At 44.7% G+C, this 15,416-nt stretch overlaps 1 protein-coding gene across 2 annotated transcripts; it reads left to right on the top strand.

Annotated features, from left to right (window-relative positions):
• The first annotated feature begins 9,702 nt into the window (after positions 1-9,702).
• LOC118561611 (formimidoyltransferase-cyclodeaminase-like) lies at positions 9,703-15,115 on the top strand. Of its 2 annotated transcripts, XM_036133809.1 has the most exons (14): positions 9,733-9,849; positions 10,337-10,520; positions 10,590-10,718; positions 10,819-10,907; positions 10,985-11,164; positions 11,627-11,764; positions 11,835-11,966; positions 12,038-12,099; positions 12,187-12,313; positions 12,389-12,550; positions 13,918-13,961; positions 14,099-14,237; positions 14,343-14,438; positions 14,511-15,107. In XM_036133809.1, exons 1-14 carry the CDS (start codon positions 9,796-9,798, stop codon positions 14,592-14,594), a joined length of 1,620 nt encoding a protein of 539 aa, XP_035989702.1. In that variant the 5' UTR covers positions 9,733-9,795; the 3' UTR covers positions 14,595-15,107. The 2 variants fall into 2 exon arrangements, with proteins under 2 accessions (XP_035989703.1, XP_035989702.1); XM_036133810.1 differs by lacking the exons at positions 13,918-13,961; positions 14,099-14,237 and having other exon boundaries at positions 9,703-9,849; positions 14,511-15,115.
• Positions 15,116-15,416: the final 301 nt, after the last annotated feature.

Here is a 15,416-nt window from a genome sequence, read left to right as displayed (position 1 = left end):
CTGGCTGCCGGCGGAGCCCACGGGCTCGCCCCCGCGGCTCCTGGGGGCTTCGGCATTGCGGTGGCTGAGGGATTTCCTCGGGGTCGTCTCTCCTCTTTCCTTGGGGGGGTTGCGGATTTCCTGTGTTGGCCCCGCTTGGGTGCCCTGCTTTGGGGGCCCCCTTGGGAGTCCGGGGTTATGGGTCCCCTGGCGCCTGCCTCGGTGCTCGGGGAAGGTGGGCCTTTGGTTCTTCACAACCACTATTGAGCAATTTCCTTCTGGATAAATTTCACATACTCAAGTGCACTCTCACATACACCCACAGGTGCTGGGTTCCAGGTTCTAAGTGTTCACTTATATACAGAAAGCTTGTAATTTATTTATTTATTTATTAATTAATTTATTTTTTCACTTTCTTTTCTCAGGTATCACTTTACTCGTGTCAGCTTAAATAATAATACATAGGATTTACTAATGGTATCAAGGTGTTACTCTATTGTATCTGTTACACTATGTCTGTTGGTTGTGCTGTTCTTTTTACATCTCTCTTTCCAGGTGATGAAGCAGACGGAAGATGTTTTATCATTCTTTCCCTTTTATCTCTTCTTTCTTTCACCTCCTCTTTCTTTTTTTCTCTTCTTGTTCTTCCTTTACTCTCCTACTTTCCCACTGTAGTGTCCACATAATTTGTAATTCTCCCCACAGGAATCACAATAAAACAATTTACATGCATAAATCAAGCGGAGCACTATGGCGAAAGCTGATTGCTCCACTTGTGAAAGCAAAATCTGTCAAGCTCTATTTGGCGTTAAGACATCAATTCTTATTGCCACATTGCTAAACAGGACACCGGGAAGAGAGAAAAAAAAAAAAAAAAGAATTCCATCCACATTTGCCATCACGAACAGGATCTCCGACCAACGACGAGCCAGCGGGTCCGGGGACAGGAGAGGTTATCCGGCCTCTAGTACCCGAAGGTTGAAGGGACGTGGAGGAGCTCCTGGTCTCGGAGCGTCTCTGGGGCGTTGGTGCGAAGATCCGAACCTTTCTTTCATGAGACGGTAAGGGGATTATTTTCCAGCACTTTTAAAAAAATCCAATTGCTTCAAAACACTTGCAAGCTTTTAAAATTTAAACCCCATTTAAAAAATACTGCAAGAAATTTAAAAATATGAGAGAAAAAATATGCAAAACTGTAAACCTAAAAGGTAGTAATAAATACAAGCCTGTAGAAATAATTCATTATATTCAGTCCTTAAAGCAAATAAAATAGGATTTGCAAATACAACACAGTGAATGAAGTTTTACGGTTAGATTAAATTAAGGTTTAATTATAATTTTCACCTGAAATACGAGCACTCCCGCTGGGGGGGTCTGATTATTTTCACCTGGAAACTGAAGACCTCTTGTGGGGACAAGGGGCTGTCCAGCATTCGGTGCTGGAATGAAAGCTGCAGATGTGTTTAAAGCATCTGACTTCTAACTAGACGTAGTTAGATTTTAACAGGAGGATTCTCTCTCATTAAACCCGAACGACGATAAATGTGAGCCCTTTCATTTGGTTGGTCGACCTCGCGGAGGACCGGTAGGGGTCTGGAAGCAGAGAAGTCCATTAATGAGTTAAAGGCATTTCCAGCGTCAATCTCTCCCAGCGGGAAAGTTTGATTTCATGCTGAAGAGTAGGGGCCCGAAAGCATGACGTCCATAAATGATTGTATTAAACGTGCAGATTTCCCACAAAGGGGTTCATTTAATATTGCAGTACTGCTACTAATAAAATAAAATAAAAAAAAGGAAAATTTGAATAAAAAAAGTAAAATAACGGAAATGGAACTAAATCGAGATTAAAAACACATTTGTTTAAAATTGCCTTTGAATGTTCAAGTTAAACTGTTTTAAAATGTTCAATGTTCAAGTTAAACTGTTTTAAAATGTTCAATGTTCAAGTTAAACTGTTTTAAAATTACTTTTTTTTTCCTACATTCTATCCTTACTTGCTTTTATTCCTATATTTTAATCATGTAAAGCATGTAAAGCTAAAGAAGCAAAAGAGAGACTTCAATAACATAAGGTTGTTTTTTTTGTCCCACATTAAATCTCCGGACCAAATTGAATTGATACACGGGGAGATTACATGGTTTAAACGAAATTGTTTCAGCTTTGTTAGAAAATTGGAACTGACAATAAGCCGTACATAAAAAGTTTACTGTACTACAAAATTAGGCGGAGATCCTATCACTTAGCCCTAAAGTAATATAAAAATTACTCAGCTTATGATATTGCCTGTAACAATAATGATTCATCACAAACCAGTCCATTTGAAAGAAGGTTTTAGATATACATGGTCTTTGATTTTAATATATGTAAAAAATCTGTGCTTTTGGTTTGATCAAAACTGTAGGGAGCTAACTATGAATTGCTTTTCTAAGGGTTTTTTTATTTATTTTTTTACTTAGACATTTAATGCATCAAAATATCAGGAGGTCACATTAGACACGTCATCTGTTACAAATCTGATGTTATCCAGTTACGCTGAGCTGAGGCGAACCTCAGAGGGACAGTTAAACTTTAATAACTTTAATTTTTTTTATTTTGGGCATATTGAGTGACAAAGTAACTACATTCAAGGTAGTTCTGCAGATAATTTGAAAGAAGGAGATGTTTTGAACAGAGTTTCAAAGGAAAGGAAGGAATTGATCTAGCTTCCCAGGATCAGCCAAGAACATTGTGTTAAAATGACACTAAGAGGACCAGGTCTTTGACTGCATGCTTTACCTAAATACTAACATATTTGTTTCCTCTGAGTTATATGCTTTCAGATGAAGGATGGAGATCCTTGAAAATGCCACCTTTCTTCCAACAGAAGACTCTGAGAAGTGAGGAGGGTATGGTAAGAAATTATAATCAAATTTGGACACTAAATGATGCATGTGGCATAAGTTTTAACCAACTTATGCCAGGTAATATTGAGATCTTCCAGCGGAGAAAGGTGGTGTTTTAAAAGTTTTGTTGTGACTTACCACTATTAACATTTATATTCTGCTTTTCTTTGCACAGAGACCTGGTCAATATGATTGGAATGTGCTAACAGAGAGATTTTAGTCTCTTTCCAGACATTCTCAGATGCGAGTGAATACCAAAACGGTGCCGCAGTGACATGGGGGCTGATCCTGGAGACAAAAGGTGATGTCATTGACTTCTGCCTAGTCCAGTTTTGATAAAAATTTTGGCAGAGGAAAATTCTTTTTTTGATGTTATTATTATTTCTTTTTATTTTTATTTCTTTTATTTCTTTTTATGTTTTTTTTAAGAAGTAACACTGTGGTTAAAATGTTTGTTTGTGACTGTTTTACTGTATTTTCTTTTCAACCTATGGAGCTTCTTTGGCAAAAATGCTGACGGAGTCCGTTTCTGCTTTCAGAGATGAAGACAGGATCATGGGCTTCGTGGGTGAGTGCTCTCTCTGTAGGGATGTGGCGGTATTGTGGTAATCTTTATCCTACAGTCAAAGTGACCGGCTGACTCTCGGACACAGGGCCTGGAGACAAGATGTCTGTGTATGTAATCCACTGTTACTGAGTGCAAGGCTGAATGCTGCGTAGATATTGTGCAGCATGGAGATTGTCCAGGATAGGCTGTCTTTGTTATGTCTCAAGCCAAGGCCACTGTGCAATATTAGGGGGAACCGGAAAGCGAGACGGGCAGAGACAGGGCAGATGGTAGGCTGCAGCCGCGGAGTGTGAATACTTCGTCCATGTAATTCTCTGCTCTGTTTCTCAATAAAGTGCTGGAACTTCATCACTCCACCGTCTCCTTCTTCAATAATTCAGGGAAGTCAGTTATCTGTTCAGAATCCCCATAACATATTGGCGTGAACGAACAAGATCTCCGACCGACGGGCCAGGGGGGTCCGGGGACAGGAGCAGATTTTGCCGGCCCGGAGAAGGTTATCCGGCCTCTGTTACCCCAAACAGATTTATAAGGGATGAGGAGGGGCTCCTGATCTCGGGGCGGCTCTGGAGCGTCGGCGCGGGATCAGATTCGAACCTTTCTTTTCATGAGACGGTAAGAGAGTTATTTTCCAGCATTTTCTTTGAATGCAATTGCTTAAAGGGAAAAATTTAAAACCCATTCTTAGAAAAATACATTTTTTTATAACAGTGCAAATACTGCAAAAAATTTTACCTATAAAATAGAAATAAACAAAACATATAGAAATAATGAATTATAGTTAATCCTTAGGGCAAATAAAACAGGACTCATAATAACTCACCAGAATTTACACTTGGGACAACAACTGGCAGGGGCTAAAACGGAAGCGTTGGGGGAACCATCAACGGAATAGTAACAGAAACAAAGATGAGTTAGGCAAACACACCTTCTACATTTCACTTCAGATTTTCTTTTACACAATTAAAACAAAACGCGCATTATGAAACATTGATGAATGTGTAAAGGTGAAAACATTTAAAGAAGCAACTTTAAGATTTAACAAGCTTTGTAAACGCATCATGCATGACAAAATAGGGAAGACCGTTAAGAAAATAATTTTGCACCAAACATTTTCATTTACGTGATGGAATCATATAGCAACTTAATAAATTAAGTAGGCTTTATATCAACAGTTAAATAGGATAAATTAATTAATTACTTTTTCATTATATGAACAGAGTAACCTGAACTTTTATACTACCTGCTGATGCGAAGTAAATTGTGAACACCGCTTTTACTGGACATCTTGAAGTAAGCAGAGGCGCAACTAAGGCCCAATAATTTAGGATGCCGCTAAGATCTGCCGCTCCAGCAGACATAAATAAAGCACATAGAAAAGGTTACAGGCTAAAATTGATAAGACTGTAAAATTAGTATAATGACTCCTTCTACTAACTAACATGGGTAAATTGGGGATTAAAGCACCAGTGTACAATTGTTTTGGAATTACAGTTACCTACAATATTTATGGAGATTTAATATCTCTCCACTCAGACGCAAATAACTCAGTACTTCTGTTTTAACCAGATATTAAAACATCCTGAGGGGAAAAACACATAAAACTGAGTTTAGCTAACTATTAGCCTAGAGGTAATCTTACTTACATACAGAAAAGAAATAAGGCCAATTAGATAAAAGGGATATTTTGGATCTGGTCAGGATTGCAGGGTGGCTGTGATGATAAAAGGGTAACAGCTTGAAGGTGATACCAATGAATGAAGGTTTACTCTGAGGAACATTAAAGCTGCAATGGCACCCAACATTGGAACTGCTGTTGTGCAGAGAACATCTTGAACGGGACAAAAGGTGAGATCCTGGGCTTACAACGAGAGAAGTTTCACACACAGGGGGTGTGGAGACACCCAGGACAAGCTGCTGTGGTTTGGAACTGTTGTAAAATTGTCACAGGAGATGAAAGCGTTTCAATAACCGAGGCTCTTGAAACCAGGTTGGACACAGAAGATGATGAGGTGGTCCCACAGGGATTTCCTGACACTGACACTCACACTGACTGTAAAGGGTTTTGGTTTTTAGGGGTTGCCAAAAAGAGAAAGCATCAGAGAAAACCTTCCCTTTCCTGACCAGGTCCGCGCTCAAAACACATAAATCCAGTTACCGAGGCCTAGACAAATACGAACGCAGAGACGCGTTCATCCAAGAACTTTCTAAATCAAAGTCCTTAATCCTCAGTTAAAAATACAAATAATCACATCTAAGGTTGACTTTTTTTAGGATTTAATTGGGAACTAATTCTGATTTGATTAAGTAGCCTTGGGTGTTCAACAATGTTTGACCATTTTCAAAAGAGCTCCTGTTCTCTAACTCTCCTGCTCACTGCTCTGTTGTGAAGAACCTAGGCATTCTTAAACAGATACTAGCATGGTATAAATATTTTGTCTTCTCTGTGTAGATTTGCACCTCGTTTCTTAAAGCAACAGCACTTTCCTTAAAAAAAAGAGAGAGAGGGAAAAGGTTTGATGCAAGTCAAGCTGAAGTTTATTCACAGAACTGCTTCCTTTCTCCTCCCTAGGCTATCATTCTTTTACAAACTTAAGGTGTCAGGATGCAGCCTGAAGGCTGCATTCCTGCCTCCTCCCTTCCCAGCGCAGCTCTGATTTGGAGCACCTGTCAGGCTGTAATCACCCCATGACTGGTTCCACCTGTTCTCACCCCTTTATAAGCTCACCTCTGTTTGTTCTTCTTTGCCGGCTCGTAAACATCCAACTACTCCAACACCATGCCTGTCTGCTCCTGTCCTTCCGTCTTGGTTCCCGTCTGGTCAGTTTAGTTTCTGTTTGCTGCGCTGCTGGTTTCCGCTCCTGTGTTCTTGGTCTCTGGTCTTCACTCCCGATCCTGCAGCAGCGCAGCCCCTCCGTTTCATGGACTATAGCTCCTCCGTTTCATGGACATTCATCTCCGCTCTGTACCTGCCAGCCAGCTCCTGCATCCTTCATCTCCGTCTGGTAACTGACTCTGGTTCATGTCATCCATCATCCACCTTGTGCAGTAAACTCTCTTAAAACCAGCTCTGTGTGTGCGTGCTGTGTCCGGGTTCATCCAAGACAAAATCATGACATAAGGGTTTACTGTTTGGTTATTGAGAACACATATAAAGTATTTTAGAGCTGATTCAGCAAAGTTTCCGAACGGTTTTATACATTTATTTGTTGAGACTGACTGTGTGTTACATGGGATACGGTGAAACCTTGACTCTGTAGTGAGTATAAAAACGGCCATGAAACGAATAAGATGATTAAATTATACTGTAGAGAACTTTCAACTGACAGACAATGAAAGTTAAGACACGCATTGGATGCATTCTGGTAAGAATTACTGGAAAACTACTGCAAATACATTTGAACTTAAATATTACTATTTTAATTGATAATTAAATTGCAGAATTTTAAGCTGGGAGCTAAATAATTGTGCAAAGGAATATCTTGAATGTCAAAGTGCTTGGAGGATGTTTTTAATATGACATTCATGTCTGTCTTTTTCACAGAATGGCATGAAGGCTTCCTTAACTTTACATTCGTAACGTACTGACTCTTCTCATATTGTGTTATGGTTTGTTCAACTGCTCTGATTTTCTGTGTTATGACATCTACACTGTGATGTTGCATTATGTTCATCAATATGGTTTTATGATAAAGAATGTAAACTGTCTTCAGACACACACCAAGACCTACGGTTTATGCAATCTTTTGATTTGATACAGGAAGAACCAGGATCTGATTGGCATCACAGATCCTTAAAATACTTGGTAATGATAATTTTCAGATTCAATACGGGGTCTTCTTGCTCAGATTGGCCGAGAGCGGGATTTCTCTGAGTCGCATCAGTTTTTACCATTCCTTAGAAAGGGGATGGATTTTTCTGGTGGGGAAAGGCCCTGCCTGCCCTGTGATGCCTCCTGCTGGCACTCCTGGGTTTGTAAGGTGTAGAAGTGATGGATGTTTGTCCATGGAATGGAGAGTGGAGGACCAAGTGGGAGGTTTTCGGGGGTAGAGTAGACAAATTCGACCTTGGTTACTGAACAGGTTTAGCTTACCTAGTGTAATGTAAAGTTAAAATAATGTGTTCGTAGGAACCTAAAATAGGCCTAGCTCAATTAGTTGAAACCGAAATTGTAGATAAAAGCTAAACCTTTGATCTTGTGTGTTAAACCTCTATGAAGCATTCATGTTGATCATTACTAAAAGTTCCAGCACTGCCGTGTTCCAACAAGGGAACCTTTTGGGTCCCACATTATGAGTTTACTGAAATGGTTCCTCTGTGTTTTTTCCACATATTCATGTGATGGGTCATGTTTTGTGTGTGATCACACAGATAAAACATGACCCATGTAATCAAAAGGGTGGAGTGTTAATGGAGTATTATTCTGAAGTCACTATTGCCTCACGCCACTCGGACATAGGAGGCTTGGAGACATAATGGCTGTGTATGAGATCCGCTGTTCGCAAGGCCAAATGCTGCGTAGCTACTGTGTGGGATGCTGATTGTCTAGAATAGACTGTCTTTGTTTTGTCTCATACCAAGGCCACTGGGCAGTATTAGGGAGAGCAGGAAAGCAAGGAGGGGCAGAGACAGGGCTGACGCAGAGGGACCGTGGGGTGCGATTACTTTCCATCTATGTGATCTCTGCTCTGTTTCTCAATAAGGTGCTGGAACTTCATCACTCTGCCGTCTCCTTATTCAGTAACTCTAGGAAGTTAGTTATTGTTTAGAATTCCGACCAGACTCTCCGCGCCGCCCGCCCGCCACAGACTCTGCTGCTCCGGCACCGGGATTGCCCACCGGAGGCTCCTCCTGGTCGTCAGTCACTGCCGGTGGATCCACCTGGCCTCCAGTCATCGGGCAAGCCTCCTCCTGGTCTCAAGTCGCCACTTGAGGTCTCCAGCGCTTCCCAGTGGGTTCCAGAGCTCTACCGTGACCGTCAACCCCCTGAACACCCCTTTGTATTGACTCTGGCCTGCCGTCGCTAGCCTCCCTTCGTTCGCCCTATTGAGGTAGATTTCTGTTGGACCCTAGCCCCCCGTCCTGAGCCTCCCTCCACCCACCCTGGTTGGGTTGTTTTGTTTTTGACTTGGTTTTTTTTCCCGTGGTCATCTCGAAGCCGACCTTGAGGGGGGGGTGATGTCAGGGTACACCCTGGACATTTTCCGGCACCGTCATCCTCCCATACAGCCCAGTTCTCCACTCCACCACTGATTCCTGCCAACTGCCGCTGCTCATTAAGCTGGACTCGTTCCACCTTGGCTTGTACTTGTATAGCGCTTTTAACTAGTCTTGATGACCTCCAAAGCGCTTCACACTACAGTCAGTCATTCACCCATTCACACCCTGACGGTGGTGAGCTATGTTAGTAGCTACAGCTGCCCTGGGGCAGACTGACAGAGGCGAGGCTGCCATGCACCGGCGCCACCGGGCCCTCTGACCACCGCCAGCAGGCAATGCGGGTGAAGTGTCTTGCCCAAGGACACAACGACAGAGACAGTCAGTGCGGGGGATCGAACCGGCAACAATTGCAAGACAAACTCCCTAACCTCTGTGCCACCTTGCTTTATGTTGTTTACTAGAAAGAAAATAATTAATAAAGTGCAGCAGAAATTATGTATCCTGTATCCTCAGCCATGTGGGGGACTGAAATGTGACGTTGAAGCTTCAGTTTCAGCTTTAGTTTCAGCTTAGATCATCGACTTAAAGCGAGCTGGTGAACAATCTTTCAGACTGTAGTGGTGAATGCCACAGGGAGGGGGCGCTATTATGTTCTTTCTTTGTTTCTGACCAACTTCTACTGGGAGGTTCCTGTGAGTTATGCTGACCAGAAGCAGATTTAGAGACACCACGTCCATGGTTCTGGTTTCCTGGCCCGGCTCCAGGCCTCTGGGGAGAACAGCTTAGTTTATCTGCCAGACTCTGGACCTCTCTGTCTCTGTGTCTCACCCATGGAGCCTCTCAGCAGCCTCTGTCCTCAAAGCAAACTAACTTCATCAAACCTTTTATCTGCTGAGGCAACATCAGAGCTGACCTCTGCTCAGATCTTTCTGCTCAGATCTGAAATCTCTCCTACTCCTGAATATGTTTATTGTTAATGTGAGTCTTGGCAGATGTTTACACCACATTAAGACCCACAGGTAGCAAAAGTTCCTCTCCAAAAGGTGTTCTGTGGCGCCCCCTTGTGGACAAATGTTACACAGCTCACAGGGCCATCAGCATGCCTCTAGAGTTGTGCAATCCCAGTCAGCCGTCCTTCCCAGTTAATGATCGACCAGCGTGGGGGTGAAGCTGAAGTCTGCCCGTCCCCTGCAGTCTGCAGACGCCATGGCTCGGCTGGTGGAGTGTGTTCCCAACTTCTCTGAGGGTCGAGACAAACAGGTAGGTCTCTGCAGGTCTGAGGCATTCAGGAAGCTGCAGGTTCTCCTGGTTCTTCAGCTCCACACAGCATCCAATGTGAGGTGAACAGCCAGTGTCTCTGCAGGTCTGAGGCATTCAGGAAGCTGCAGGTTCTCCTGGTTCTTCAGCTCCACACAGCATCCAGTGTGAGGTGAACAGCCAGTGTCTCTGCAGGTTTATCAGATTGTTCTGCTCCCAGCTGTCACTTAACCCAGATTACCTGGAAAAGGTCTGACTCTAGTTATCAGGAGGTTCTGATTTAAAGTCCTTATTGCAGCTTAAACAGAGCTTTCAGTGTGTAGGTGACCCCTCAGTGGGTAGAAGCTCCTGTCAGGCAGTCAGAACAATCATTAAACAGCTCCTGTGTAATCCTCAGCAGACTGGGCTTAACCACCAGGGTCCGTTTGGCTTCAGCTGCAGGTTCTGACCACGGTTTAACTGATCCGGGCCTTTCTCTCGCTCCACTCAGGTGATCGATGCCATCTCAGCAGCCATCTCAGAGACCCCGGGCTGCAGCCTGCTGGACGTTGACCCGGGGGCCTCCACCAACCGCACCGTCTACACCTTCGTGGGTCCCCCGGAGGCCGTGGTGGAGGGGGCGCTGAACGCCGCCCGCCGGGCCTTTGGCCTCATGGATATGAGCAAACACTCGGGTGGGTGTGAGTCCACAGCTGCCCCCCCTTTCAGGACAGACTGTTGGTAACGCTCTGCTTCCGCTCTAGGAGAACATCCACGGACCGGAGCGCTGGACGTCTGTCCCTTCGTCCCCGTCCAGAACGTCAGCATGGACGACTGCGTCCGCTGTGCCGACGAGTTTGGACGGAAGCTGGCAGAGATGCTGCGTGTTCCTGGTGAGGAGCCTGAGCTTCCAGCAGAACAGGAACATCTGACCAGTAAACATGGTTAGCAGACGTCCACATCTACCTTAAAGGTGATTTAATGCCTCCACAGTTTATCTGTACGGAGAAGCAGCTCGGTCCGACTCCAGGAGGAGTCTGCCGTCGCTGCGGTCCGGAGAGTACGAAGCTCTACCTGAGAAGGTGAGGCTGTTCGTCGCCTCCTTCCTGCTGAGACTCGCAGATCCATCAGCTTCTCTCTTCTTCTTCTTCTCCTGCAGCTGAAACGTGCAGAGTGGGCCCCGGACTTTGGCCCCGCCCTCTTCGTACCGTCATGGGGCGCCACGGTAACCGGCGCTCGCAAGTTCCTGATCGCATACAATGTGAATCTGATCGGCACCAAAGAACAGGCTCATCGTATCTCCCTGGACATCCGCGAGCAGGGCCGAGGGAAGGACCAGGTGCATGCTGGGACTCTGAGTCCCTCTAAAGTCTCACATATGAGCATAAATGTGTTTATGTGTGTTGACTGATTGGTTCATCTAGAACTGGATTTGGTTCATTCCCACCTAGATTGAGTTAATAAGATTAAGAATCTTCTCATTACTTTAACTTTTAATCATAACAAAGTGATCAGGTGAGGTAAATTCTGCACAAATTCTGTCAAAATATCAAAAACATATACAGTGTAAATATTAAGAGGTAAGGTGTACGAAAGAGTTAATATGTTAAAGAATTAATATGGAAAATCTCACATATTGAAGAAGATTTATTCCTGTAAATATTGTTCAGATGCAGTTTTCATTTAGCAGACTGTTTCCAAGCTTAACTCCAGTATTGTTGCTGATCTCTGAAGCAGCTTAATCTGTTACTAATGTGTTGAGCACAGGTTAATGTTTGTCTTCCTGTCTCCCTCTGAGCAGCCAGGGCTCCTGAAGAAGGTGCAGGGGATGGGTTGGTACCTGGAGGAGGCCAACCTTGCTCAGGTGTCCACCAACATCCTGGACTTTGAGCTGACGCCGCTCCACGCTGTGTATGAAGAGATCTGCAGGGACGCTGAGGTCAGGGATCTTCACCTCTGCAACAAGCACGTCCATCAGTCTCTCTCTGACAGCTGTCTGTGGTGTTCAGGAGCTGAAGCTACCGGTGGTCGGCTCTCAGATCGTAGGGTTGATCCCCCTGAAGGCTCTGCTGGACTCTGCTGACTTCTACATCAAAAGAGACCAGCTCTTCATCATTGAAGAAGAGCACAAAGTCCGCCTGGTGAGTAGAAGTGTCTCAGTGAAAGTGCATTCTGTTTTTCAGCATCTGAACCTTAGCTTGCTTGTCTGCAGGTGATCAGTAAACTGGGCCTGGATTCCCTCGGCCCGTTCAACCCAAAGGAGAGAATCATAGAGTGAGTTTATTCCTCCTAAATGTCCACACCAAAGGCAGGTATCATTCCCCGCCCTCTGGTAAACGAGGATGTGTCTTACCTGCACAGGTACATGGTGAAGTCCCAGGAGGAAGGCGGGCTTATATCTCTGTCTCTGCAGCAGTTTGTTCACAGCGTTGGAGCTCGGACAGCAGCTCCAGGAGGGGGATCTGTTTCTGCTGCCATTGCTGCCCTGGTGAGTTTTTAAAGAGCGTCCAGCAGAGGGAGCTGTCTTCATGTTGTAATCTGGGAAATGTCCTCATGCCTGTAGGGGGCAGCACTGGGCGCCATGGTGGGACAGATGACATATGGAAAGAGACAGTTTGAGAACCTGGACAGCGTCATGAGGAGGCTGATTCCTCCGTTTCATCAGGCCATGAACGAGCTGCTACGCATGGTGGATGCTGACTCCACCGCCTTCAGCAGCTACATGGTGAGGAGGACCACACGCTGACATGTCTGGACTGCAACACCTGTAGACGACAATACCTGCAGAGAGAAACACCTCTAGAGAGAAACACCTGCAGAGAGAAAAACATCTGTAGAGAGAAACACATGTAGAGAGAAACACCTGCAGAGAGAAACACCTGCAGAGAGAAAAACACCTGTAGAGAGAAACACCAGATAAACACCTGTAGAGAGAAACACCTGTAGAGAGAAAAACACCTGCAGAGAGAAACACCTGCAGAGAGAAACACTAGATAAATACCTGCAGAGAGAAACACCTGTAGAGATAAAAACACCTGCAGAAATAAACACCCGTAGAGATAAAAACACCTGTAGAGATAAAAACACCTGTAGAGAGAAACACCTGCAGAGAGAAACACCTGCAGAGAGAAACACCTGCAGAGAGAAACACTAGATAAACACCTGTAGAGATAAAAACACCCGTAGAGATAAACACCTGTAGAGAGAAACACCAGAAAAACACCTGTAGAGAAACACCTGCAGAGAGAAACATATGTAGAGAGAAACACCTGTAGAGAAACACCTGCAGAGAGAAACATATGTAGAGAGAAACACCAGAAAAACACCTGTAGAGAAACACCTGTAGAGAGAAACACCTGCAGAGAGAAACATCTGTAGAGAGAAACACCAGAAAAACACCTGTAGAGAAACACCAGAAAAACACCTGTAGAGAAACACCTGTAGAGAAACACCTGTAGAGAAACACCTGTAGAGAGAAACACCTGCAGAGAGAAACATATGTAGAGAGAAACACCTGTAGAGAAACACCTGCAGAGAGAAACATATGTAGAGAGAAACACCAGAAAAACACCTGTAGAGAAACACCAGAAAAACACCTGTAGAGAAACACCAGAAAAACACCTGTAGAGAAACACCAGAAAAACACCTGTAGAGAAACACCAGAAAAACACCTGTAGAGAAACACCTGTAGAGAAACACCTGTAGAGAAACACCTGCAGAGAGAAACACCAGATAAACACCTGTAGAGAAACACCTGTAGAGAGAAACACCTGCAGAGAGAAAAACACCTGTAGATAGAAACACCTGTAGAAAGAAACAGAAGCTTAAACTTGCTAATTTCTAAATAAATGTTCTCATGTCTCAGCTCTGTTAATTTGGTAGAGAAAATCCTGTTTGTGAAATAAATCTATCAGATTTTTGGGCTTTAATGTTTGGCTCACAGTGATTTCATTAGTAGTAACTTGTACATGTGCAGAAATGTGCAGAGAAACAGTGACACCTACAGGCAGGATGCTGCATTACCTGGTTTTTATCCCACATGTGTAAAATGCTGGATTTTCCACGTCTGCTATGATCCTGTCTGGTTTACAGGCGGCGCTGAAAATGCCCAGGAACACAGCAGAGGAGATGAAAAGGTGAACGTCTGACTCTGGTTGAACTCTGGTGTTGTAGGAGCATCTGCCCTGGCTTTAATAGCACATGTGAACATCACTGCCTGTGTGTTATCTGCTGCTGGATGTCTCTCTGGAGCATGCTTTGTTCCTGCCTTCAGAAGAGAAGCTGCCATGCAGGAAGGTCTGCAGCAGGCTGTGGCCGTCCCTTTGGCTCTGGCTGAGAAGATCAGCATCCTCTGGCCGCCTCTGAGACAAATGGTTCAGTACGGCAACATTGGCTGCAAGTCAGATGCTCAGGTGCCCCTTCAGACCTTTGCTCTGTCTGCTTCTACCTGTGCAGCTAAATTTAAATCATTGATGTCCTGGAACTTTGCACAGAGCTGAGATGTTAGCGTGTTTCAGGTTGCAGCTAAAGCCCTGGAAACGGCCGTTTTTGGAGCGTACTATAATGTCCTGATCAACCTCAAAGACGTCTCAGATGAAGCCTTCAAACTGGCCGTAAGTCTCCCCGTAACCTTTAAACTTCTCATGCAGCTGGTGATCAAAGGTTCTGTTTTATTGCTGCTTCAGACACAGAGACGAGTTTGTGAGCTGCTGCAGGAAGCCAGAGACAACGTGACCTCCATCCTGGACGCTGCTGACAAGAGACCATGACAACGTGGAAGAAATAAAACCACCATTGAGAAAAAGTGTTGATTTGTTATTTATGCAGCAAGCAAGCCTGGCTCACTTCTGAGTACACCTGCTCTAAATACTTTCTACAGCCTTGTTTTCACTAAAAACGGGAACTGGTTGTCTTCTCAGCAGGTTTTAGCACAGAGGAAGACAGATGTCCTCTCTAGATGGTCCAGAGTCCTGGTTCCCCTCTGATCCTCTGTTCTGCTCAGCTCAGCTTCATACAAGCATCAGTGAGGATGATTTAGTCTGACATCAACATTTCTTCATCTGCAGTCAGAGAAAAACCATCAGAGACAGGTTTCTGCTGAGATCCTGGTCTGAAGACCATCTGCTCCAGAGGTGCAGTCAGAGGAACCCTGCAGGCTGCACAGAAACATATTTACCAGCAGCAGCACCTGGAGGAACATCTGGAGAAGGCACCGCATGGAGAGTCCTGCTGCAGATCCATGCTGCTGCCTTCACCTGCAGCTCAGACACACCTTCACCTGAAGTGGAGCGGCCATTAAACAGGGGGGGGGGGGGGGGGGGGCCTCCAGGTCCCCTTGATGCTGGTACTGGGAGCTGGAGGCGGCCTCCTGGGAGCAAGAGGCGGCCGGTTAGTCGCCTGAAGGACCTGCTGTGCAGTGAGGACAGGGTTGGTAGTTGAGAGCCACTGTGCAAAGTTCTGGCTTAAAAAGCTGAGCTGATCAGGAACTCCTCAGACTGAAGGCAAGGCACCTTTATTTAGAAGGTTTCTGTAACAAGACGATTCAGATGCTGTAGGTGAACAACACAGAAAGCATTAGAGAGACAAAGAGA

Source organism: Fundulus heteroclitus, unplaced genomic scaffold (assembly GCF_011125445.2).
Source record: "Fundulus heteroclitus isolate FHET01 unplaced genomic scaffold, MU-UCD_Fhet_4.1 scaffold_68, whole genome shotgun sequence".
Lineage (NCBI taxonomy): Eukaryota > Metazoa > Chordata > Actinopteri > Cyprinodontiformes > Fundulidae > Fundulus > Fundulus heteroclitus.
The sequence above is the reverse complement of the archived record's forward strand: the minus strand, read 5'-3'. Positions and strand labels throughout refer to the sequence as shown.